General features: G+C 34.8%; 1 protein-coding gene across 1 annotated transcript in view; it reads left to right on the forward strand.

The window, feature by feature from the left end:
• The window catches only part of Nufip1 (nuclear FMR1 interacting protein 1), a 40,379-nt gene that overhangs the window by 827 nt on the left and 11,581 nt on the right, over nt 1-27,971 (forward strand). Inside the window, exons 2-7 of the mRNA XM_047554601.1 lie at nt 1,787-1,869; nt 3,188-3,286; nt 4,477-4,539; nt 5,205-5,281; nt 15,315-15,407; nt 23,171-23,364. Coding sequence (XP_047410557.1) covers nt 1,787-1,869; nt 3,188-3,286; nt 4,477-4,539; nt 5,205-5,281; nt 15,315-15,407; nt 23,171-23,364 — 609 coding nt within the window. The remainder of the gene's footprint in view (nt 1-1,786; nt 1,870-3,187; nt 3,287-4,476; nt 4,540-5,204; nt 5,282-15,314; nt 15,408-23,170; nt 23,365-27,971) is intronic.

Consider the following 27,971-nt stretch of genomic DNA (forward strand, 5'->3'; position numbering starts at 1 on the left):
CGGGGAGGTGAGAGATCAGAACTGGGCATACTTCTGAGTAGGAATTCAGGCACAAGGAAAGTTAATGGCGAAGGCTTTCAGGCAGTAGTTGTACATCTGAATGGAAACTTCTGTGGTTATAGAAGACTGAGCCTGGAATATAATTGTAGAAGAATTGGGAGAAGAACAAACTTGGTAGGTCCTTGTGGAGGACAGAACTTGAGGGCAGACTTGGTAGGTTCTTGTAGATGATGAGACTTTGGCTTTTATTATTGTGAGATTGGTAGTGCAGGGAGTGACATGGTCTGATTTGTGTTTTAAGAGGATCACTGTGGCTGTTGATGGGAATTGACTGAAAGAAAGATGGTTAGAAAGTTATTGCAGTTGTTCCAAGAGATATTGGGGACTTGGATCAGGGTGGAGATCTGGGGGTGATGAGAAATAGTCAGATTCTAGATATATTTTAAAGCAAGGATCAAGATGATTTGCTGAAAGATAGGATGTGTATGAGAGAGTTTTTTCCAAACGACTGGAAGGATGGAGTTGCTATTAACTGATATAGTTAATAGTTGCTATTAACTGAAGTAGATTTAGAAGACCAGGAATTGAGCTTATAATATATTTGTGTTAAAGAGAGATACTGAATAACTGTTTGCAATTAGTCTGTACTTTCAGGGACAAACTTATGGCTGGAGTTGTAAATTTGGGTATCATCAGCATGTGGATTATATCTAAAGACACATGATTGTTCACTTAAAATCATCATCCAATTCATTATTAAACCCAGTATACATTAAATTGAATCCAAACAATCAGTGTTTACTGTATGCTGGATGTAGGAATATGATTTTGCTAAGTCAAATTTGAGGTTCATAAGTATAAATCACAGCACAGTATGTTGGATGATAGAGGCATATTAAAAGGTAGTTTTAGAGTGCAGAGAAAATTGGGGGAAGTTTTCAGAAGTCTTGGGAGATGTGTAGAATTTGGGAAGAGATACTTCTTTGGTGGAGTCAAAGAGGTGTCGGTATAATATGAGTTTTGGAGATTGTAGTGTTGTGGTATGACTGAAGCAGAGTATGTGGAAATTGTGGGGAAAGGTTGGGATGAGAAAATAAACTGGATTCTCACTTTAGGAAGCCATTTGCACATTTGGGATCTTGGTGGGTGGCAGTGTTGGGAATGAACCCAGGGCGTTACACATACTAGGCAAATACTATGCCACTGAGCTATATCCCCCCTTATTTGCATATTTTTGACCCATTTGATATGATTGGAGAAATATTTTTGTGATATCAAAATGTAAGGTCTGTTGAAAGAGAGGGGTTAGGAACTGGAAGATAATCTAGGAAGCTGGCAGAGTAACCTAGGTGAAAGATCAGGTTTTCTGAATCATGTCTTGATAATGAGAATGGAAGGGATTAGAAAGGGTGGGATTTGAAAGGAGATGTATTTCACAACTTTTTGTTTGCCTGGTGTGAAATTGATGCTGGAGGATGGGGATTAGGGGTTTCACTGGTTACATTTCTAATATTTAAAATAACTCAAAAGGATTGCATCAGTTTTAGAGTGTTCATTCCTATACTTAGGTGCCTAACACGTATATGGACATGTAAACTCACCAGTATTTGTGTGTCGGAAAAAATCATTAACTAGTGATAATCTTTTATAATTTGTTTGAACTATGATTCTTCTTAAAATGGGTAGTTTTCCAGTGTTTTTACTCAACTATCTGTGATGTACATTAAATAGTAAATTGTAAATAATTGTACAGTTGCAAACATTAATCGATCTTTTTGTTTTTCAGTTAAACATTCTTATTTTCCACCAAAATATGATGCAAAATGCACTAGCGTTAACTTCTCTCCTGGTAAAAAACAGAAAAGAAAGGTATTTCTAAGATTTCTTGAATGTAACACTTTGGTTCCTCTGTTACTGCTTCATCTTTTGTTTCTGAAATATCTATTTCAACCTTTTGCGTTCATTACTGACAGAGTAGAGCTTTGCTCCAAAAGGATTTTTAAGGATCTTAGCTGTAAGTAAACCCTTAATGCAAAGTTGTTTTGAAAAATAAATGGAGAAATTATAGAAAAAGAAAACATTGAATATTTCAATACAATATTAGGAGTAAAAATAATTGAGAATTGTAAGTACAAATACTGTAAATGTTATTAAAATTTGATAATTTAAAAACGAGCAGATTGAGAAATGAGGGGTGGAATTTTGGGAGATTGGAAGTCCAAATTTATTCTGATAAAGTTGAAAGTATGTATTTAAAAACACATTATAATGACACAAACCTTTTGTTTTCACAATGTTTTTTAACATACATCTTTTAGGAATGTATATCTCTATAATATAATAAAAAAGCAATACCTTCTGTTTGTCTTGCATTAAAATCAGGTTAATTTAATGTTTACAACTTAGAATAGTTTATATTTAGTTATCTTGTATGTATCAAGTATCTTCTGAAATTCAATAGGATTTTTGTGCTATAACTGTTATTTATATTCATTTTAATTCATTTTAATATTTCAGTTTTTTCAAAAGTGGGTATCTATCATTTCTATGAAAATGTCATTTTAAAAAGTGAGCAGTGACTCTTGGTTATATTTCAGAAGCATAATGATATATTAAGATAGGCTTCCTTTATTCTAATATAGCTTACAGATCTTATTTTTCAAATTTAAAATCTATAAATAATGGCATTAGTTTAGCATGAGTTGAATCCTGTCTATAGCATGAAATTAGTGTCCTTCATTTTGACATGAATACTTTGTGGCTTATATTAACAAAATGTAATCCCAGCATTAAAGAATTGAGTTCCATTTCTATATATGCTATCATTATAATAAGCTTTTTGTTACATTTAAGTATGAAAATAGCAAATTATGAATCAGAACACAGTGACCTAAATGATTCTTTCCCCTTCCGGTGATTTTTTAAAAATTCATGAAATAGTGTTTTATCTAAAAGATGAAATGCTGATTTTGCCTTAAGTATTTATTTTTAGATCCTTCGACATGCTGTACTGAGTCTTAATTAGATTGCCAATTCAAAATTGACTTATAGTTTACATTAGCTCTAGTTAGATTTACATCTAGTTACATCTTGCAAATATATATTACTAGGTGGATATAATTACATTTTTATTATTGACTTAAGATTTTTCCCCAAAATCCTAATCCCTCTTTGTTTTTGTTTACAGAAAAGAAAGGAACCAGTTTTTCACTTTTTTTGTGATACTTGTGACCGTGGCTTTAAAAATCAAGAAAAGTATGACAAACACATGTCTGAACATACAAAAGTAGGTTTCCTTGGTTGTTCTGAAATTTATGTAGCAAAATGGCCTTTTATTTATATTTTTGGTAGAAGTTTGGAGCCTGTGTTCCTTAAAAGTTTGTAGTTGTAGAAATGTTCTTTGATGACTTGATGAATGGAGATAGTGGCACTGGAATTTGTGGTTTGAGAGTGGGATGCCTGCTGCTTCAGGGATAGTAAGATGGCACTTCATAAGAAAGGGGTGGCAGCTCTTTGAATATGAGCACCTCCACTGCTTGTTAAAAGGCTAAGTTCTCCCCTCTCATTTACCTGTGTATCTTTCTGGGTCCTTTTCCCTTAAAGAGGTTAAGGCTCAAGGTCAAAGTTAAGGATGACCTTGATTATTTAACTGCATTATAATTTACCTTAGCTCACCACCCTATGAAGATGCTCTGGATCTTAAGTATTTTTTGAAAAATTTTATCCAGAATGTTTTAAAAAAAAGAAAGTTCTTAGTTTGAAAAAGTTCTCTCTTCATTTATAGAAATACCTTTCAACTTTAGCACATTTTATAGCATTGCTAATATCATGTTTTTTACCCAAGTAGATAAGAGAAGTAAATGAAATATGGTACTGTGCTAAGTACTTTGAGAATGTTCCCTTTCCTTTCCTTTCCTTCCCTTTCCCTTTCTTCCTTCCTTCTTTCTTTCTTTCTTTCCTTCCTTCCTTCCTTCCTCCCTCCCTCCCTCCCTCCCTCCCTCCCTTTCTCCCTTCCTCCCTCCCTCCCTCCCTCCCTCCCTTCTCTCTCTCTCTCTTCCTCTCCCCTCTTCCCCCTCTCTCTCCTCTTTTTCTGTTTTCGTGGTATTAGTGATTTAACCCAGGGGTGCTCTACCTTGAGCTACTAGGGATTTAGCCCAGGGGTTACTATACTATTGAGCTATTTTTATTTTGAGATGAGGTCTTGCTACATTGCCCAGACTGGCCTCCAACTTGTGATCTTCCTGCCTCAGTCTCCTGAGTTGCTGGGATTACAGGCATGTGCCACTGCACCTTACCATCTTTTCTTTTTAAATATAGTTGTGCTTTAGAGTGATCTCTGTTTTGCTATTGACATAAGAACAAAGTGATAGTGCCATATAGATAGATAAGTATATAACATGATCAGAATATATCTCTTTATGTAGGATAAATTTAGTGTGGAAAACATTAAATAGTCTTTTTAAAAAACTGTTACAGTGTCCTGAAGTAGATTGCTCTTTTACTGCACATGAGAAGATTGTCCAGTTTCATTGGAGAAATGTAAGTTTTTGTGTTTTTAACCTTTTTTTTGGATACATGCTCTTCTTGTTTTATAAAGCTGTTCTTTTCACAGCTTTTTATTCACTTGGTCTAATAAGAAATAATATTTATGGAGTATTTTACTTTGTTAATACTTATGAAGTACTTTACTTTGTAAGGGAGTTTTACATCTCTTAATTTTATCCTCACAAACTACTGTGTGAAGTAAGTAAGTATTGGCCTAATATAACAGACTGAATACATAATTTGCCTAAGATACTTGCGTTGGAGTTCCTTGAGTCTAAATTCTGTGCTGGTTTTCCTATAACTTGGTACTTAAAATTTTTATATTTACTCATTATATCTACTCATTTTTGCCACCCTCAATTTTGCTTGGTATATTATTTATTTGGATATTTAACATCAACTGAGAAAATAGATTATACATTGGCTTTATAACTATAGTTATGTTACTCCTTTTTTTCCCTATCAATAACATTAATTTAAATACATGAGAAATCATTCCTTTTCCTTTAAAGGAGAAGTCATAATAAGGATGGATAAAGCCTTCTTAACTTAGTTTCTAGTTTATTTCTGCTTATAAATTTATGTTTGATACAAAGTTTCCCAATTAGTCAAAAGCACACAATATGCTTCCTGGTGTTCAGCAGGCTTTTTGCCCCTAGATGCATGCTCCTGGTATGAAGAAGATCAAGTTAGACACCCCGGAGGAGATTGCAAGATGGAGGGAAGAAAGAAGAAAGTGAGTAAAGAGTTCAGAACTTGTGAAATAACTTTCTTGTACTTGGCAAGACTGGGTTCTTCAAAATAATGACCAGTCTGAACTTAATAACTTGTAAAAGGAATTTTGGTCTTATATAACATTATAAATATTCAGCTGAAAATGACTAGTTCTGATTTTGTTGTTCAGAGTTGGTACACAGTGACTTTGAGAATATTGTTATTTGATTTAAAAATAGGCATGTAATTTTTATAAGTGTAGTTAAATTCATTGAATTCCTTTATAATAATAGTGCTAGGGAGCAGGACTATAAGCTAGTATTATATGAGATTATTACTGAATGTAGTTTGCTTGGGGAGACTTAATAAGAATTCTGTGTAGATAACAAATATTTCATAATTGGACTGTACTCTTTGAGAGGGAGCTACTATAAGCCACCTATTAGATGTTCAGTGACTGAGACAGTAATGGGTGACGCTCTTATTTTTAAAGTGTATAATACTTTGCTACGTTTATTCTTTTGATTATTCACTACAGAATTTTTGAATGATTGCTATGTGCTAGGCCAAGGGGATACAGCAATGAATAAGGTATACATGTATTTGCCCTTAACTATAAAAAGACCAGAAATTCATTTCTGTAATTAAAGTTTAAGAAATTTGAACTGAACTGATGTGGCTTGTGGTTTTATACTTATAAGGGAAGAAAGTTTAGTTGATGTCTAGCTAGAATATATTTATGAAAAATCCCATCAGGGTTCTGTTTTACTCTTTTCAGATACTTCATCCTGAAGCAGACGACTAAGGCTCAACTATTCTAATGATCAGTGTACTTTTAAAGTCAAATGCTATTTTCATGGAATTAAAAAATGAGAGCCTAAGATGAAAAAGAGAGAAGTTATTTTTAAAGTTCAAGAAAGATACTTAAAACTCTTTGGACTAGCAAGTTCCATTTGCCCTTTGTAATTTAGAAGCTTTTAGTTTAAATCCACTTTTATAGGTAGTAATGTGCCAGATGTTACCAGCTGGTTTCTAGTTTGATTTTCTAATGTTAGCTAGAAATCTCAGCAACCTTTGAATGCATGTTAATGGAAATGATGAGATCCTTGAGTTTTATCTTGACAGTTTAGCTTGAAATTTGAGAAGATTTTGCTATCTATGACCAATTTTAAGCATTAGATTCTGTGAAGAAGTTAGTTATTGCTTTTTAAGACTTCAGAGGTAATTCTTAGGGAAACCAGCTGACAATGATGGTGTTGAAGATTGTGTCCTGCTAGTTGGGTGGAAGGGGCGTATTAAGACACTAGGGTTTTTTTTTTTTTCCCCCTTGATGTTTATCTCTGACTTGATCAGTTGGAGGACAGTACAGTTAAGTGGTGCTTTCTCCTTTTATAAATGTTTAATTCTTTTGAGGGAAATGAAATGGTTACTAATCAGCAAGGATTATAAAGCAACTGAAGTTATTAAATTCTTATTGGGTCTCTCAAGTTTCAGGCTTACCTAAGGAAAGCTGGAAATGAACTCCAGATTTGCCACCTTTGATTCTTTTAGTTCAGTGGTTGTATAAATTAAATTTTCACATAAATGGGGAAACATGGAACCACTATTAAATTAATGGTAAACAACTTCTACTACATGACTATTGCCCTTTCCCACAGTCCCCCACTTTTCTTCCCTTTCGGCATTTAAGAGGAAGAGGACCTCATCTAGTCTAGAAGATTAGGGTTTTCCATGACCAAAGGAGGTTGAACTAAACTCAGAACTAGGAAAAGAGAAGGAGTAGGCAGGGAGTAGTGACCAGAGATTGGCACGTTCAAGGAACTGTAAGTATAGATAAGAGATGATAGAGGCTTTAAAAAGGTCCATTGCAGGAATGCAGAGAACTGGTGGGTTCAGAACATTTGGGAGATGAAAATAGACAGTACTTGGTGATTGAATGGTTATGAGGTTGAGAAGGAGAGAGGTTTTGAGGGGACTTCCAAGTTTCTGGTCTGAGCACTTCAGTGAAAGGTGGTACACTGGAAGGGGACAGGGTTCGTTTTGAACACTTTGATTTCATTGTTATTTTAGCTGGCTAAGATGAAATCAGTTTAACAAATGTAAAGAAATCTACTGTGCTTGAAGATGTTGAGTAGGCGTTAATACTTGGTGGGCTCCATTTTGAATAATGGAGCTGTGAATTGGAATAGATGAGGATGGTGGGAGGGGAGGGAAGGAGGAGAGAGAGAAAGAGAAGGTAGCCTAACAGTGAATCTTGAGCCTTTCCAACATTTAAAGGTCTAATAGAGACCAATAAGTCTGCTGAGTGAGAGCCAGACAGGCATAAGAAATAGGACTTCCTATCATGGAAACCAGTGGAAGAGAGAATTTCAAGAAGAGAGATTTGATTACCAATTCAGATTGCTACAGAAAGGTCAAATAAAACAAGAACAAAAAGTGACAGTTGATTTTGTGACGTATGTTCAGCCTCCTTGACAGGGATTCCAGATGATTACTCCTTGGTCCTTCTGTGAGCTTCCTGCCATCTGTCTCTCTTCGATTCTAACATCCACCCCCAGTAATTCTTAACAAGAGAGGTTGTCTTTTCCACCTACTCTTGGCATGATAGATGCTGCAAAGGTAGTATGTATAGTTTGAACTCATTCGCCACCTTTTAACCTTCAGATTTCCAGTGTTCTTCACCACTATGCAGTTTCAGCCACTTAACCTTTATAGCCACCCACTGCATTTTCAAGTTGGACGTACTCCTTTTTGATTGTCCCTTCTCACCCATCTACCCAGCTCTCACTGCTACCCTCTGCCTGGGTTTGGACTAGTTGAGTCTTCCCATCCCTTAAATATTTTTTATCTTCTTTCTTGCACTCCTTTTCTCTCTTCACTGCCTTACCCAACAGAGCTCACTTCAGCCACTCTTGTTGGTGTCTCAACTCCCTTAAGTAACATTATCTATTGTCCTTTATCTCACTCACCTAGCAATCTTGGCCTTGGCTCAGTGTAAGGACTTTCTATATCCTGTTCCAGAGAACCACACAATTAAAATGTACTCTGCAAGTGAATGCCCATCAGTGTTAGCTGACTTAAGGAACTTAACTTGACAATGAGAAGTTTTGTTTTTTTCTTTGTATTTGTTCTTTTGTGGTAGAAAATTAAATGTTCATTATGTGTATGTGCCTTTATACAGGTGACTGTGTAATATAAATTAAAATTTTTGTTAAATGAATTTATCTTCTCAAGCTAAAATAACAATGAAATCAAAGCTCCTTAAAATTGGTACTCGGGATTCTATAATGTGAGCTAACTTGTCATTTTTTTATTGTTGTCACATTATTACTTACAGAAACTTTGGGTCTCAACCAAACTTGCTACTTACCATATCTCATACAGGTTTTTTAGACTTTTTAACCTCTCAGTTTTCTTTCTCTCTTTTTTTTTTTTCATACTGGGGATCAAACCCTGGGCCTCAGTCATGCTAGGGAACTACTCTTCCGTGCTACATCCCTAGTCCTTGACCTCTTAGTTTTGCAAATGCTTCTAGAAAATTTTATCTTTTGAACCTTTGACGTTCTCATCACTGCTCTTAGCCCAGCAGAAATCTTGCCATGTTGGGGAATATTTCCCCCCCCTCACTTTCCAAAGGAATGTCTTCCTTTTCTTTCAGTGTGGTGTCCCTCTCTGCCCACTTAACATAGATGTCTCTTACTGCCCTGTTGGCAAACTTTTGGCATTTATTTTTCATCCTTGAATAAATTGTAAGAATTAGAAAGATAATAATATCTTTTACATGACTTTTAATGTTCCAGAGTATGGAGATATAAGGGATGCTTATAAATATTAATAAATTTAAATGGGGTTTTAAATTATTTTATTTTGATTGTAATTCTATTTTGTTACATATAAGTAGGTTATTAGAGAAATCTTGCTGAAATTTGTGTTTTTTAAGTCATTTTGAACAATAGATTGTTTTTAGAGAAGTAGGGCAAAAATGTGTTAATAGTTATTATGGTTGTAAGACAGTAATGTGACTAATAGCACTTAAAATGCTGGAGTTTTTAGCATTAAATTCTCAACACAGAACAGACCACTGAAAAAAACCAAGTTGATCTCTTTGAATGCATTGCTTTAAGTAGCTTTTCCCAGTCTGAATGTAAACTGTGCCCCCTTGTGGTTTTATGCAACATGTGCTAAAAGGAAAAAATTTCCACTGACTTGAAAAACTTGAGATTATTATTTGAAGGCAAAAACTAGCTTCGGTAGCGTGTATTTATATGACAGTCCCTTGTAGAAGACTAGTTTGATTTTCTAATGTTAGCAAGAGATCTGGGCAACCTTTGAATATGTGTTAATGGAAATTATTGAATCCTTGAATAACTTCTTGACAGTATTTTAGCTTGAAATTTGAGGTAAATATTCTGTATTTGAAAGAGCAAAGATTTTGCTATTTATGATCAAGGTCACCAAAAACAAACAGGAGTGGGCTCTTGCCTTTAAGACTATTACTCCAATGGGAGATGTAGGAAAAAAAAGTTTTTTGTTTCATTGTTTGGTTGTATCAGTTTATTCATCTTTTTCCTAATTGGGGGTTGATGCCAGTATTTGACCTTTATAATGCCTTTATAAACATTCATACATAATTTTTGTTTCAAATATATGTTTTTATTTGACTTGGATAAATACCTGAGAGTAGAATGGCTCATCAGAGCGTAAATATGTGTTTACCTTTAAAAGAAACTGCCAAATCTTTTAGTGGGAGGGATTTTAGGCTAAGAAATGCCTTTTGAGCATGAGAAGTATTCAGACTAAAGGGAATAGCTGGGTGTAGTGGTGCTTGCGTCATTTAGGATCATGATCCAGGAAATGGAACCTTACAACCATGGTGTAGTGCAGAGAGGTCTCCTTATCCTCTCACCCCCTGCCCCCAAAAAAGCAGGGCTGCTGTTGTTGCTGTTGGGCATAGGCTCTCTCATTGTTCTTTAATAGGTTTGTTTGTTTGTTTTTATCTTGCCCAGCAGAAGCTTCCTACCTATCCACATGTTAAACCCACATTTTAGGCAGAAAGAAGAAAGAGGCAAAAGGATACAGCCCAGTTTTCCCCTTTTCATTGGGAAAGCAATAGATTTGTTTTTAACTCTAACTAGGAGATTTCTATGTAGATTTCACTGACTACAAGTAGGATGCTTTGCCACCTTCTGTGGCAGTGGAGTTGATGGAATGTCCCCAGACAAAATGGTTAAGGAAGAGAGAAGAACATGCTGTTGTCAGTGTTTGCCTTGGAGCTTGGTGGCATAGTTTGAAGCTTGTTGAATTTCAAAACTGTAAGTGAACTCTGGAAGCAAATTCTGAATAAAGGAGTGATTTGAGCAAGTGTTTACCATACTTATTAGTGATTCTTTTCATGAAGGAAAGATAGATGGAGGTTGAGGAGATACCTAGCTCTAACTTCCGGAGTGTGGACTTGAGGAGATATCTAGCTCTAGCTTCCAGAGTGTGGACTTGAGGAGATATCTAGCTCTAGCTTCCAGAGTGTGGACTTGAGGAGATATCTAGCTCTAGCTTCCAGAGTGTGGACTAAGGGCACACTGTGACAGAATCAGAAATGCCTTGGAAAAGGAATGGGCAGTATATTTAGTGAAAAGTAGAATTACAGAATTGTGAATTTTATAGGTGCTTAAAGAGAATGAGGAAATTGGCGTGAGGATGACAATTTTGGATGAGGTTTATTTGTACCTGTGATGTAGCCTTGTTAGTAGGTGCTCTGGTACAGTGGTGCATGCCTGTAATCCCAGAGGCTCAGGAGGATCGTGAATTCAAAGCCAGCCTCAGGAACTTAGCAAGGCCCTGAGCAATTCAGGGAGACCTTGTCTCTAAATAAAACACAAAAAAGGACTGGGGATGTGACTCAGTGGTTAAGCCCCTGGGTTCCATCCATGGTACCAAAAAAAAAAAAGTGCTCTGATAATATCTTTTTACACTTGGTGAATTCATTTAAGCTTCCTCCATATCTTCTTTCCCAAATTTTTGCTCTTAACATATTCTGAAGTGTTTATGTTGTTTCATTAATAGAAAATATGGAAAATATTTCTCTTCTTTTGGTATGATTGATAGATTTCTCAAAAATGCTCTCCCCACCAGCAGTTTTATTTGTTTTTTGTTTCTGGTACTAGGAATTGAACCCTGGGGTGCTTTACCACTGAGCTATATCCCCAACCCTTTATTAGTTTTTATTTTGAGACAAGATCTCTCGCCAAGTTTCTGTACTCAAACTGTACTCAAACTGGTGTTCCTCCTGCCTCGGTGTTCTCAGTTCCTGGGATTACTGGCATGTACCACCACACCCACCTATTTAAAAAAAAAAATCTATTATGAATACATACTTTCTAGGTTTCTAATATTTTCAGTTTCTAAAAAAATGTTACTTGAACTTCTACAAAGAGTGAATTCCACATTGGCATTTCAGAATAATTCTGTTTCTTAGAACTTTATCTTTCTTGTGAAGAACAACATTCTTTGTGAGGAACGCACTGTACTCTTTGACATGCAGAAAAGATAAAGTCTTCATGTAGTTGCTGTGTTAGAAAAAACTTGCAAAATATTTCCCAGAATAAAAATTTTAAAGTTGGAAAAACTCTGTAAAAGTTTGCTTTGTTTATTGCCTCTTTATCTTTAAAAAACACATGTTTTTGTCTTTTATCCATCATTTTTTTTTCAAATTAGCCAACTCAGTGGCCCACTGTGTTTAAAAACCACAAAACTTTCATTTAATAGCTTGAAAAACACAAAATAATATATGCCTTTTTGGGAAAAGGTGATTCTTTCTTAATTCCTGACTTATGAGATACAAAAGCTACATGATTTGGCATTAGGTAATGAGTAGTAGAGATAATGTTTCCAAAACCTTGCTTTTGGAAACAGTGTCACATACTTCATAGGGAGTCCACTAGGTGGAGTAGTTGTGTAATTTTATTTCAGTACTCACTGTGACCCAGGAGATCCTTTTGTGTTCCTAGTTCATGCAGAATTCCAACAGAGGCGTTCTGCTCTTTAACAAAGCTCCATCTTTCTGGAGTTCAGAAAGTCTTTGAAATAGAAATGCAATAGTATATCCTGATGTTGAGGCAGCGTGTTTCAGTGAGGGTAAAGAGGGATCTTGTTTTTCAGAGAAGCCTAGGAGAAAAGTCAATGAGTGGTTAGTAATTTGAGAATGAGGAAAAAGTTGGAGAAAATAGTGTGACTAGAATGATAAATGCTGAAATAATGGTTGGTGCAGTTTTGCCTGTTTATGAGCTCTGTAGTACTTAAGGTATAGGCAAGGGGATGGCAAAGAGGAGGTAAGAAATGAAAGAGGGAAAAAGAAGAGGAGCATTTGGTGTCAAGACCAATTCTTGGGATATTGAAGAAAGATAGGAGTTGAGGGAGAACTAGTTATTTAAGTAGATAAAAATATAGGGAAACTGGAAATATCCCTTGTCACATCTTTATAACTTCATAGCATTCTTCTCTAACAGGAGATATTGGAGCAATTTTTATCTGTATATAATTATGCAATGTAAGACATAATTTATGATTTTTAGTACTGTTTTTGCTATTTTGTGTTCTTCAGGCATTTGAACTGTATCCTTTACCGAGCTCTTTACTTTCCCTTATTCTTTTATCTGTTTGGTGGACCAGGGCTTCTTGGTTGTTGTTGGTGCGTGTGAGTGGCTCTTGTGTTTCTGGTGTCCCTTCTTTTGGGATAATTTTGTTTTTTAGTATCTTTGTATTCTTTAGTTTTTAGCTCTGGGTTCTTTGTAAATAAGAATGATATAAATTTTGGAAGAGAATTTGATTAATTTCAGCACTGAAAAAGAGAATCTTATAACTTTGTAAGGGATATTTAAAAGATTCCTTAGCTTTAGAAATATGATACTTTAATCTGCCAGAACAAATTTTAAAAGCCTTCTACCAGCAAGTTTCCATAGCATCTTTAATGTCTCATTTAGGTAATTTTTTTTTTTATTAAAATATTTCTTAGTTGTCAATGGATTTTTATTTTATTATTTATATGCGGTGCTGAGAATTGAACCCAGTTTCTCACACATGTGAAGCAAGTGCTCTACCACTGAGCTACAACCCCAGCCCTCATTTAGGTAATTCTTATATCTTAAAAATCCACTTTCTATAGCAAATGTTTAAATTCTTTACCATTGATAAGCACATACTTAGCATCCGCTTACCTGTACAAGATGCATTGTAATACAAATTGTATTGTTTACTGTGTGGCCCATCGTGTTAAGCATCTACAGCACTTCCGATAAAAATAACTAAGGAAACACCATAAGGACAAATAAGAGAACTTGAGAATTGTGGCAAGATTGAGGATCTCTGAGTTCCCTGTCCAACCACTGTGGGACCTGTGAAAATCATCACTATTTTTTCTCATCATCTCTGCTTCTGCATATTCTATCTTCAGTTTGAGAACAGCTGGCTGCCATCCTCCCTGTAAGACTATTTTATTGTCACTTTTCATCTCTTAGAGACTGCAAATAATTCCTTTCATCTTTCTTCAGAGGTTTTATTTTTCACCCTCTTAATCATCTTGGAGTCTCTTCTGAATCTCTTCCAAGTTTTATTTTTCCTCAGCATTCCTTTTCAACTGAACTGACACGGTGCCTTGAGAATACTAACCGTTTTTGAGTAACATGGGAAGAAGAGCTCACTCTTGAACAAGAACCAGATTCCACTTCATATAACCTTAGATTATATGTGCTTTCTAAAAGTATGGTCGTATAATGCTGACTTGCTATTAGATTTTTATCTCCTGTGACCTTGATCTTTTCCTTTTAGGTTTATTTATAGCCTGGACATTCATCATCTTTTATTTATGGAAGTTATTTTTCTTGGCTGGATGTATTGCTTCGCACTGTCCTTATTGAAATTCATCACCTTTTTTTCTGATTACTTCACCACTTACCAGTGCTGTTTCCATTCCTCTCTTCCAGTGTGGCTAACCCATAGGCTTTGTATTGTATTGTCTGTGCTACTCAAGTTAGTCATGCAGCTGTTCAGAAGAAAAAGGTGGAGAAGTATCCTAGAAACAATAGCAGAACACAATTTGTTGATATTTCTCAAAATTTACCCTGATGAGCAGCCAGGCTGAGTGGTGAGAGCGGTGTGTGTTCCCCTTCTTTTGTGTTTTTTATACTGCAATGCTGTATCTCCTTCCATATCAGAGTTTGGGGCCTATATCTCCACACAGCTGTGCCAAGAAACAAAGAATAGCAATTCATCTTGCATATTGCTGTCAGATTGCATCTTAATCACAGCCTCATACATATCTCTCCCTGTTCATAACTTTCTGTGGCTTCTCATCACCTGCTGTCTTAAATATAAACTTTGGCCTGGATCTCCCTTTCCAGTCTGATTGCCTGTAACTATTTTAAGTTTCATAGAAAGTTATTCCCTGGGTATCTCTTGGACTTTCTGAGGTCTTGGTTTGTTTATTTTGTTTGCTCTACTTAGAACACTCTGAAGCTTTCCCTTATGGTTGCTGTCTGTTCACAGCATAAGACCAATTTCCTTCAAATTCCTTTCTTCCTGAATTTCTCCATTTGATATAATCTTTCCTTCCCACCCACCAAATCTTTAATGTTACAGCTGTTCTCGAGCTTTTCCTGTTCTTCCTGAGAGATAGTTTTTTGAGAACTGTCTCTTACTTATTTTGGTAACTTTGAGAGTATCTAGCATATATTTGCATAAGTAACTGAATAGACTTAAATTTTTTTCTTAGAATAATTGTAGGTACATGCCAGATAGACATAATTAGATCAGTTCAAGCACATTATATATTTTTTAAAAAATTCTATCATAAACTACTTACCAAGTTGTAGAAGCAGCAACTGGTCTACACTTTGAGTAACATTGTTATAGTTTACATTCTTCCCTCTAAAAAATTCTAGAAGCAATTGAAGATTTATGTTGATTTACTTTTAGTCATTAAAAATTTCTAAATTTAGTATTACTTAGTTGCTTAAAGTTGTACTCAAAAACCACTTTTATAATTAACTTCTTTTATTTTCTAGAAATTACCCAACTCTGGCTAATATTGAAAGGAAGAAAAAGTTAAAACTTGAAAGGGAAAAGAGAGGAGAAGTATTGACAACGACACAGTATGGGTAAGTTCTTTAATATTGTTTGCACTCTCAGTGCTCATTTTAACTGAGAATATGTGTAAGTTATACAAAGGAGCAAAAACCAAACTCTTAAAATCTCTACATTCCCAATTCTGAAATCTTTGCTTTAGTAACTTTTTTTTACTTTTTATAAAAGATATGATGATGATATAGTGAACAAGTCCTTTTAATTTTTGTCTCCCAGCTAATCTTTTTCTCAGAGGCAATGCAGTTTATTTTTCCAGAGAGCCTCTGTTTGTATAGGACATAAATGAAAGATAAGGTTTTTTTTTTTAATTCCATTTTTGACACTATTGCATTTTTTTTTAAACATATTAAAAATTTTACTTGGAGATCATCCAATATTAATACATAACAAATCTCTTTATTATTATTATTATTATTATTATTCTATGTAGTATTAGAGATTAAACCCAGGGACTTGCTCAAGCACTCTGCCACTGAGCCACACCCAAGCCCTTTTTATTTTTTTGTTTTGAGACAGGGTCCAGTCTGGCCTTGAACTTACAGTCTTCTTGCCTCAGGCTCTCAAAGAACTGGGATTACAGGCATGAGCCACCATCCTGATCACAAACTTCATTCTTTAAAGATGTATAGGGAAGGTTACTGATGTCCCAGTCCTTTTGTTTTTTGTTTTAACCAATTTTTTAATGACAAATATTTAAATTTTTATGAATCCTTAGCTTGTAACAAGTGACCATTATTGCCTTTGTACATAAAATATTTTATACAAATATTTCTAAGGATGGATTCCTCAAAATGGATTTGCTGAGTTAAAGAGTATGAGTGTTTATAATATTGATAGATGCTGCCAAACATCTGTCATAAAAACTGGACCAGTCTGCTCTCTCATTGGCAGTGTATGAGATACTCTTTCCACTACTCTGCCTTTCACTTTCATTAATTTTTTTTTCAAATTTTTCATTTTGTTTACTTTTTATTGACTTTGTAATATAATTACAGTATGTAAATCTTAAATGCAAAACTTGATGAGGTTTTACATACATAAACATGCATGCACACAGATTCCAGCACATCTGTGTAATCTCCACACAGATTAATATACAGAACATCTTTACCTCACAAAGCTTTTAAGTTTTCCCTTCAGTGCTTCCCTAGTGATGACCCCTTTTCTGATTTCTATCATCATAAATTTACTTTGCCTGTTCTTAGGACTTTATAGTAATGAAATTATACTGTCTGTAGTCTTAGTTATGTGATTTCTAGGGCTGAAAATTATTTTGTGAGATCTATCCATATTATATGTAGTTGAAAATTGTTTTGTTCTTATTGCTGTACTGAACTCAATTTTGAGACTGTGTATGTAATTTTAATATTCTGTTTTGGGGCATTTGGGTTGGGCTTTTGTGAATAAAGCTGCTATAAACTTTCTTTTGCATATATTCTACAGTATTTTGTGATATTAATACTCATTGGTCAAATACATGTGCTAGGTCATAGGGTAGCTGTATGTTTAGCTTCAATGGCTAGGGCCAAACAGTTTGCCCAAGTGATTGAATTAATGCACACTTCTGCTAGTGGTATGTAATTTCTCTGTTACATTAGTCAGCACTTGGTGATGTTGCATCTTTCTTCCATGTCATACCAGCTCCCTCCTAATGGTATTGAGCATTGTATCATATGCTTATTGCCTGTTTTAATACTCTCTTGTGAAGTACCAGTTCAAGTCTTTGACCAGTTTTTAATTGGGACTGCTTTTCTTGATTTGTAGGAGTTATTTACTTAGATATGCATTTGAATGGCATGTATGTTATTTATTTATTTTTTTATAACCATAAATAATTACTCAGACATCTGGGTCAGATGGAAGCCAGGCACATCTGCTGAAAAGGTTTGGTCACAGCTGGGGTTTGGTTGACTGATGGCTAAGATACCAATGCAGTTACTATTTTGATGCTCTTCATTCTTTGGTGTAGATCCATCTGATGCTAATTTCCTTGAGCTTGTAGAATTTCCTTTAATATTTCTTATAGTGTGCTGAAAGTCTGCTGAAGATCACTCCATGCAGTTGTGTGTCTGAAAAAAAAATCTTTTCTTGCTTTCCTTTTTTAGAGGATATTTTTGCTGGATATGTAATTCTGAGTTGACAGTTTTTTTAAAATTCATAGTCCTATAAAGGTGTTGCTCTCTTGGCTTCTCATTAGCATTGTTTCCAGTGGAAAAGATCTGCTATTTATCTATGTAAGTGCCTTTTTTCCTGTGACCCCTTTTTCAGATTTTTTTCTTAATTACTGGTTTTGAACAATTTGATTAAGATGTACCTTGGCATAGTTTTCTTCATGTTTCTTGTGCTTGAGGTCTGTTGAGCTTCTTGAATTATGAGTTTATGGGTTTTTTCTTTTGTTTTAAATCAAACCTGAAAAAAATTTGCCCATTATTTCTTCAACGTATTTTTTCTTCACCTCCTTCTCCCTTTCAGAGACTTCAGTTATATGTGTATATTAGGCTGCTTGAAATTGTCCCATAAGTCACTGAGGCTCTTCATTTTTTTTCTCTGTTACATACTAGTTTCTATTGTTATACCATTATGTTCATTATTCTTTCCTGTGCAGTGACTAATCTTGCATTAATCTTCATATTTTTTGTCTCAATTATATTTTGCATTTTTTATCTCAGACATTACTTTTTGAACATGAGGAATACAGTTATCATAACTGATTTGAACTTTTTCTCTGCTAATTCTAATATTTGTGTCATTTCTGGATCAATTTGTAATTTTTCTCCTCATTGTGGGTTACGTTTTCCCATATATCCTATATATGCATGTCTGATAATTTTTTACAGGATAAAAGAAAATTCTACTTCATTGGGTGCTAGATATTTTTACATTCCTCTAAATGTTCTTAAAAATTTGGTGGGGAAGGGGAAGGGTACATAATGAAGTCACTTAACAGCCATCTGATCTTTTTGGGTCTTGCCTTCAAGAATTGTTGGGTGTGACCAGAACAGTATTTAGTTTGGAATTAACTCTTCCTCATTACTGTGGAATGAATGTTCTGGGTATTCTACCCAAAGGTGTTAGGTGAAAACAGGTACCGTATTCATGACCCCATATGAAGATGTAGGTACTACTACCTCTGATCCTTTGGGTGGTTCTTTCTTGGCCCTTGTGTAGTTTCCTTGCATGTATGGGCTGATCAGTCCTCTGCTAAATAATTTAGTTTTCTCTCTTTCTACAACTTTTTCCCCTCAGTGAATTCCTGAAAACTGCAGAAGTCTTTTTCTCTGGAACCCCAGCTCCAACTCCCCAAGTTGGGAGTCTACCAAGTTCCATCTGGGTGTCCCCCTCTTCCTAGCAATCTGGAAACTCTCAGGCAGTAAGCTTGGCAGTTGTAGGGCTCACTGCTCATTTATTTCCCATCTCTCAGAGATCAGTATTCTTGTTACTTGATAGCCTGTGTCATAGAAACCCTTGTTTCTGCATTTTGCCTGGTTTTTTGGTTGTCTGAGATAGGAGGAAAAATATGGTTTGTGTTGCTTTCTTTTGGCCAGAATGGAAGTTCCTAATGCTGCCATGTGATAAGTGAAAATTCATAATTTTCACCCAGTCTAATTTATCTGTGTTTTATTTTTATGGTCAATACTAGTTATGTTCTGCTTAAGAAACCTTTCTATCTGAAGGCCTATCTGAAAGTCATGAAGCTATTCCTCTGTTTTTATAGGAAGATTTGTTGCTCTGCTTTTCTCATTTATGTCTAGAATTAACTATTATATATAGTATAGGGATTGAGGTCCCTTTCTAAAAATTTCCCACTGCGAGTTTCAGTCAGTCTGGTTTTAATTGTTTTACTAGGTAAACACCAACCAAAAGTAACCTGGTATAACATTATTAATACCAGACTAAACAGATGTTAAAGCATGAGGTTATTAGAGATAATAGGAATATTTCATAATGTCGAAAAGGTCAGTGGAGCTGGGCATGGTAATGCACAACTGTAATACCAGCTACTCAGAAGGCTGAAACAGGAAGAGCGCAAGTTTGAGGCCAGCCTGGGCCACTTCTCTAGACCCTGTAAATAAAATATAAAAAGGACTGGGGATGTAGCTCAGTGGTAGAGCACTCCTGGGTTCAATCCCTAGCCCTACACATACACACACAAAAAATACCAAAAAACAAAAAAAGAAAGAAAAATTAAAAGCTGTCTGTTATCTGACAACATAACTTTATAACTTTAAAGGACAAAATATTGAGTGCTTTAAAGGAGAACTAGATAAATTCCAAGTCGATTTTTAAGACACTTTTGTCTGTGACTGTTATGAAATAATCTATAATATTAGAGTAGATTTGAACACAACTAACCTAATATAGAATATTACTATATCCAACAACTAAAGAATGTACATTTTACCAAAAAGCTCTTGAAATAAATGTCAAATGAGTGAAATCACACAACCAAGTGAAATTCCACCAGAAATTGAAAGACAACTAGAAAAACCCTAAATGCATGGAAATTTAGCAATACATTTAAAATATAAACTACTAAAACTGACTCAAGAAGTTAAACATCAGACTTTCTCTGGTAGTTGCCTGTTAGGAAAACTGAATCCATAATTAAGAACTTTTCTGGGAAAAAAAAAAGATTTTTAGGTCTTGATGGCTTCACTCAAATTCTTTGAAGCATTTACAGACACAACAAATACCAATCTTACAAAACTCAGCGTTCCATTTTAAGAGTCCAGTATAGGGTGAGGGTGTAGTGCAGTGATAGAGTGCTTGCTTACCATGTGCAAGGCTCTGGATTTGATTCCCAGCCCCATAAAAAAACAAAAACAGAACAAGAGGTATTTATAATATAACTGTATATATAATCTTGATACCCAGACCTCACAAGGACATTACAGTAATGGAAAATAAGAAGCAAATATCTCTTGACTAAATAAACAAAAATCCTAAACAAAGTCTTAACAAATCTGATCTGGCAATATGAAAAAAGGACATACATCATGACCAAATGAGATTTATTTTAGGAGTTTGATAATTGAAAATCAAATGTTATTTATCATATTAACATAATGAAGGAGTAAAATGATATTAACTTAATGCATAAGGAAAAATATGTGGTAAAATTCAACATCTGTTCTTAAAAATTCTCTCAGGAAATGAGGAATAGGAAGTCTACCAATACCTTATAACCACAAATCATACTTAATGGTGAAATACAGGTCACGTTTTCCCTGAGATTGGGACCAAGACATGAATGGCTGTTGTTAACCATGTTCATAAATGAATTCAGCCAAATACATCTAACATCAGCATTTTAAAAATCAATTGTTTCTGTAAACTAGCAACAAAGAGTAAATTTTTTTAAATGCCACTTGCATTCACCTCAGAAATACCAAATATCTAGAAATAAATCTAACAAAGGATTTGCAGAACCTCTATGCTGAAAACTATAAAAATTAAACACTTCAATAAATGAATAAATATATAGTATTTATAGACTGAAGACAGTATAATTATATATCTACATAAGTTGATCACAATCAAAATCTTAACAAGTTTTAAAAATATTTTTAGCAGGGGTTAGGGAGACCGATAAGCTTTAAAATTGTATGAAAATGTTCTAGAAGAGCTAAATTAGAATAATGTAGATAATGTGATATTGGCCAAAGATAGGCAGATCCATAGAACAGAATAAGGACATAAACAGATTCATTGATAAACAATCACCTGACTTATGACTTATGATAAGGATGGCAAGTATAAGGCAGTGTGGAGAGGACAGTGTTTTCAACAGCCTATTGCTTTTAAATGTTTTGTGTATCTCTTCCATAATATATAATTTGGACTTTTTTTTCTTTTAAATAATCCATTCCGAAGGCAGGGAGTGTATCTCAGTGAAAGAGCACTTACCTACCATGTGCGTGGTCTTGAGTTTGGTCCTTGGTACCACCCCACCTCCTCCAAAAAAAATTAGACTGAAAACCTTTATCTTTAAATAGTCCTTAGTTCATATATGTGTGTATATGTACATGTATATATATGTGTGTGTGTGTGTGTGTGTGTGTGTACATAATATATGTAGTGTAATTCCTAATATAGTTTTCATTCACCATCATTCTATTTGTTTTTCTAGTTTTATTTTTTAATTTGTCATATTCCTTGTTACTTCCTTGCTTTTTTGGATTGAGCTTTTTTTTTTTTTTAATTCTCTTGTCATTTCTATTAGCTTTTTAGTTAAAATTATTCCTTAGTCCATTTTATATACATCTGCATTTTTATTTATACCTTTTGTAACTGTTTTAAAGTATTGATTAAATGAACTTTTCCTTTCTCAAATGCTTCTCAAGCAGTGAAGTGATAGAATTACAACCTCAGATGAGGGGTAAAGTACAGATACCAGGTATACTAGTTTTTTAATAAAGTCTTATTGATCTTGTCAGTTAAGGATCATCCTAATTCATTACATATTAGTGAATACCTTAAAGACAAATAATCGAAAATCAACTGTGGTCAGATGCTGTAGGAGCTGGATGCAGGGAAGGTATCTGAGTGGGAGCCCAAGAAAAGTGGCATCTCTTCATTATCCTTGTGGGACTAGAGCCAGAGGATATCAGAGGCAAAGCAGCCAAACTGCCTGTTTTGCCTGCAATGATGCTGTTGAGTTCATAGACCCCAGTGGATGGATATTAGAAATTGGTCCATGATAATTTTGGCTTTCTGAAAAATTTGGAGTTTATGTATATAAAGTTTTGGAATGAGATTCTGGAAGAGTTATGGTGACCCTGAAAGGATTATGAGCCCTTGGATTGCAGATGTTAACTGAATGTATTGGTTCAGCAAATTATTTAGAAAATGTTATGGTAACGTTAAGGGGTCAAGATATTACCTTGCTCTAAGTGAAGTACTTTGTATTGTCCTACTTAATTCTATGTCCTTGATTCCCATTCTACAAGTAAAAGAGTAAACAGGCTCAGGATATAAATATTTTCCAAGAAACACAGGCAAAATTGAAATTTGGACTCAATTTCTAATTCTGTACTCCTATCTACCATCCCCCATTATTAATGAAAAAAAAATTAGTTTTGCCCCCAAAATGGCAAATTGGAATAGCATGCATATCTTTGAGGAAATTCAGTTTATCAGAAGACACTTCGTATTATTGTTTATGTAGAATGTATTTTTAATGAACTTTTTTGTTGTTCTTAAATTGACTTAAATTAGAAAATGCTCTCCTAAGTGCTTGTTTTCTTCCTAAAAGAAGTAATTTAAGTGGTTGAGAGAGCACTTAGAATTGTGCTGGGCCTGTGATCTTCCTATTAACTAGAGAAAGTGGTACAGCTACAGTCTGCTTCCAGGTGTTGTCATGAAGGTCAAACAAGGCACCATGTTTGTAAATGCTTGAGAAACTTTAAAGCTCCTTAAAACTGAGTAGACAAGAGTGAATGTACTTTATAAACTCTTAATCTTTTTTGTGTAGAACAGGAATGAAAGAATGCTTCTAGTTAAATTGATCTGCCAGTGATTGCACAACATAGTTCAATTTCAGATGGGCAAAAATATGGGTAGCAGTGTGAGGCTGAGGACGAATAAGGTGGTATATTGTAGAGTGTCATCTTTTAAAGTTCTACTAAGATCTCTCTCTCTTTGGGAACCACTGACTTTATTTTATTTTGGTCTATTTAATGTACTAGGCTACAAATGATCAGTTTAACATCTAGGTTTCTTTTGCATTCAGTAGTCTTTTTCAACTTTTCCTTGAATTGTATTTTTCTTATTCCAGCAAAATGAAGGGAATGTCCAGAAATTCACAGATGGCCAAGATCAGAAGTCCTAGAAGACATCACAAATGGAAAAATGGTGGTGCCAGACAGAGAGGTGTTACTGGATCAGAAAATCACCTCCCTGGTTCAAAGCCTGTAGGTCCACCTAAGGCAAATGCAGATCCTCTTGGTGCTTTGATAAATAGTGATTCTGGTAAGTTAAAAGGAAAATAATGTGTTTATAAGTGTATATACAATGATGTTGAAGTTGGTTACTTATAGCCTCTTTTGTGGAAAACTAGATGACACATCATAAAAATCTAGAATGATGCCTTTTTTTTGTTTGTTTTTGTTTTTAAGAGAAGTATCTTGTGGAAAAGTCTCATTTCAGAACATCTTTTCTGAGTCTTGGGTGGGAATTCATGGGGCAGGCAGGCTATGGGAGAAAGATTTCTTGGGTAATTTTCAAAGTTTGATATAATCTTGGGAATTTTTTTTAAGATTGTTTTGAGTTTCCATAGACACAAATTGGCCTTTTTACATGATTTTTTTTCTCTTGCTTATAAAGCAGTAATTCTTTGGAAGCCAGTATGTATACTATCAAGCACAAGCATGGTCTCTATAGGCAAATTATATTAATTCATTAATTTGCATAGTAGTATTCTTCCTCAGAATGTAGAATATATTTTCATATGTTTATAGTTTATTCTTAAATTCCTTCTATAATTAATAGGACAAGTTGACTCTTGTTTAAGCCAAAAATTGAATGTCCCCAAATATTGCTATCACACACAGATATCTCTTAGCTCCTTAGCCTCCATTGTTCCCTTCAGATAAATGAAAATGTATGTGTAAACATTTATATGACCTTCCCCTCCAGTAACATTGTGAGGCTTTTATTTAATTGCATATACTTCCTACTGCAGAGAAATTTCCAAAGATGATTAGTGAGTGCAGTGATGTTTTGTCATAGGTTTGGTTACAATCTCTGTTCAGCTTGGATGACACTTGCTTTCACGATAATTACATGGGAAATTATTGAATTTAAAGGTGGCAGGAATGTATTGACAGAATTAGGATGGAAAAGGATCTTGGCACAATGGAATGTTGAGTTAGGTTTAGCAAGATAAAATTTGGTAGAAATAGTAATAACCATAAATTATCTTAACACCAACTAACACTTTCTGAATAAGGTACTCACTATACTCCATATGCACTATGCTCCATATGCTTTGTGTATGTTAACTCTTTTCATTACAACAACCTTTTACATAGGTGCTGTCATGACTCCCTTTTAGAAATCAGGAACAGGGCTAGGGAGATAGCTTGTTTGGTAGAGAGCTTGCTTTGCAAGCACAAGACTGTGAGTTCGATCCCCAGCAACATAAAAAAAAAAAAAAGAAAAAAGAAATCAGGAACAACCTTGCCTTAATCATACTGTAGTTAGTGGCAGAGCCAGAATTTGAACTTAAGAGTTTGACTCCACTAATACCCTACATGCCCTCTAAATGTGAAGTCTAAATTTGTTTAAATTGTTTTGTATGAGTCTAGGATATTTGACATGTGGGAGAGAGTTTACAGAAGGCACCTTCTTATCCTTGATGAGAGCACGGAAAAGGCAGATGATATTTTGAGCCAGTTCTGAGTTTACTCTTGGATACTGATTTTTTTCCCCCCTGAAAATTTTTCAGAAGACCACACCCATATTTAATAGTGTTTGTTGCTTTTGTTTCTGTCTTTCCTCTTGGTTTTGATAGATGAAGTTAATTCTGCTTGATGGTTGTTTGGTTTCTGCAGTGCTGGGGATTGAACCCAGGGCCTTGCACATGCTAGGCCATCATTCTAACACTGAGCTATACCTCCAACCCCTGTTTGATCTTGTTTTGTTTTGTTTTGCCATGCTGGAGATCTAACCCAGGACTTCACACATGTAGGCCAAAGCTCCACCACTGAGCTATATCTCCAGCTCTTGTTATTTTTGTTTTTTAAAGAATTATTTCAGTATTTGTCACTATGTTAAAATGCCAACTAAAAGGTGATTGTATCTTGCTTCTATTTAAGCTTTTATTTAAGTCCACAGAACTTAGACATGATAAAGAGTGGTTAAATACCTCTCATCTTCATTTATAGGAAGAATTAAGTTAGATTTCCAGAAGCAGTTACATGAAAGATCTTCCATAATTTTATTTTGGTTTAGATGTTGAAACTTTCCCCATATTGAGAGCCAAGGATGGGAACATACTTGTTTTAAGGGTCAGAAATGAGGATATAAGTCTTGACTATAATAAAAACCATATGTGTAGGCTATGAATTTAGAATTATTAAAATTTAGTTAATATAAGTAATTATTAAAAATTTTATATTATTCTGCAAGAAAATCAAAATGCCAATAATTAAATTATAGTAGCTTATCATTTACTTTATAAAAGTGTCACTAAGTTTTTCACAGTAAGAGAAATTGAGTTGGTACTTAATAATTCTAAAGTTCAATTTCACCATTTTTTTAATGTATTTTTTTAGTTGTCGGTGGACCTTTATTTATTTATTTATTTTAATTTATTTGTATGTGGTGCTGAGAATCAAAGCTAGTGCCTAACACGTGGTAGGCAAGTGCTCTGCCACTGAGCCACAACCCCAGCCCATTGTTTTTATTTCTGTTTTTACTGGTATTTTAGTTCAGAGAGATGTTTTAGCTATTTAAAATAAGGTGAGTGAAAACATTACAAACATTAGACCTTTGGTTTTGGGGGATTGGTTTATTTCACTTAGCATGGTAGTCTCCAAATCCATCCCATTTCCCGGCAAATATCAGAAACTCATTCTTCTAAAAAGAACCATTCACATTTAAACAGAGTGAGTGAAGTTTCTCAGGTACTATTTTGTCAGCCATTTGTCAGTGCATTCAGCACAGTCTTTCTAGGATAGGTATTAACAACTGTTAGGTAGATCCCAGCAACTTTGGGAATAGCCTTTAGGGGTGTGTGAGATGAGAAGTCATTGTTTGAGGTGACTTAAAATGCCAAAATGATGCTTAAAGTGCTATTACCTGTTGTGGGTCCCTTAAATATATAATGGAGAGGGGAAGAGTTGTTCATATGGAAAGAGTTGTTCATATGTAGAAACTCCTAACTCTTCCCTTTGGGGCGGCTGTCAAGTTTAGTGAACTTAGTGGTCCTCCTAGGAACAAGTATACCCACTCCCAGATTGTGGATTCCCAAGGCCATACTCTAATGAAACCAGGGCTTCTTAGAGAAATGACTGGTTCCGGAGTTGGGACAGAGAAAATATAAGGTGAGCCTAGAGCATCTCATAGTTCCAGAAAGTTTTCAAAAAATGTAACAATGTTGGTATGACAGAAGGGTACTACAACGAATTCTCAATGGCCAAAGTTGGAACAAATGGAGCCACAAAATAAATAATAAATTATAATCTCTGTCCCACAAGTAAATATGCAAGCATTCATACTGATTTAAATAAGGGCTTGAATAAATAAATATGAGTGAAGAGGGATGAATCTTTCTTTACAAAAGAATTCCAGTGGATACATGTAGATAAGAGATATAGGAGATCACCATTGAAACACCCTAGTAATAATTATTTTAGGCAAGATCCACTGAGGAATGGCAGAATTGTGGCCAAATTTTAAGGCAAAACAGTATCTGCATAGCCTCAAAATATCTCTTCCCAAAACATTTATTAATTACTGTGGTGATTTTAACATGTCAAGAATTCTTTGATGCTCCTTACCTTGAGTTGGAGATTAATTCTCCTCCCCTTGAATGTAGGCTAGACTTAATAACTCATTTCAGGGAATGAATAATGAAAGAGAAAAATAGTAACTTTATTAAAGTAGAGAAATCAGCAGAGTACCAAGTAATCAAGGTGAACATCACCAGTAATAAATCATATTGATGTTGTGGGTTATGTTGTGATGAGATGACTCCATCTCCTCTGTAGTGTTCTTCCCCAAAATCCATAGCATTAGTCTAATATAAGAAATGTCAGACAAACCCAAACTGAGGGACATCTACTGTTACCTGATCTACAGTCTTCAAAAGTGTAAAGTTCCTGGTAGACAAGGAAAGACTGAAAAACTGTCACACATTTGGAGAAGACTAAGGAGTCATGACAACTAAATCCAGTATGGAATGGTAAATTGGAATGGAAAAACTGAGGAAATGACAATACAGCTATAGCTTAGGTGGTAGGATGGCACTGGTGTTAATTTGTTAGCTATGATAAATGACCTTTGTTATGTGAGATGATAACATTAGGGAAGTAGGGTGAAGTGTATATGGAAACTCCTGTGCTTTGTAATACTTAGGTAACTCCAAAATTGTTTCAAAATAAAAAGGGAGGAGGACAGGAGACTCTGTAAGCCAATTAAAGCCTTGCCCTGTGCTTATGAACTGAATTATGAAGAACACTGTTTTCCAAGGGTTTATTTCCCTTTGTCATTTTCTATTTTTTTCAACTATAAAAGTAATAGAGAAAATGAGGGAAAAGATTAAAAGCATAAAATATTTTTCAAAAACTTGCTTTCTTAACTTAAAAATAGGGCCACTGCTCACATGTTTTTGTGTATCCTTCCAGTGTTTTTCCTGTGCACATTCATGTGATTTTTAAAAATAAAAATGGAATCATGTTATATATACTTCAGATCCATGCAAATGTAGTTTTCTATCCTGGCTCTATTTTTTACTAGCACTCTGATTCATGCTAACTAACCCTGTCTAATTCATGCAACAGTTTGTTCTTCAGGTATTTGTTGAATACCTTTGTACTATTCTAGGATCTGAGAATACAGCAAAACCCCATCTG

This window comes from Sciurus carolinensis, chromosome 5, assembly GCF_902686445.1.
Source record: "Sciurus carolinensis chromosome 5, mSciCar1.2, whole genome shotgun sequence".
Classification (NCBI taxonomy): Eukaryota; Metazoa; Chordata; class Mammalia; order Rodentia; family Sciuridae; genus Sciurus; species Sciurus carolinensis.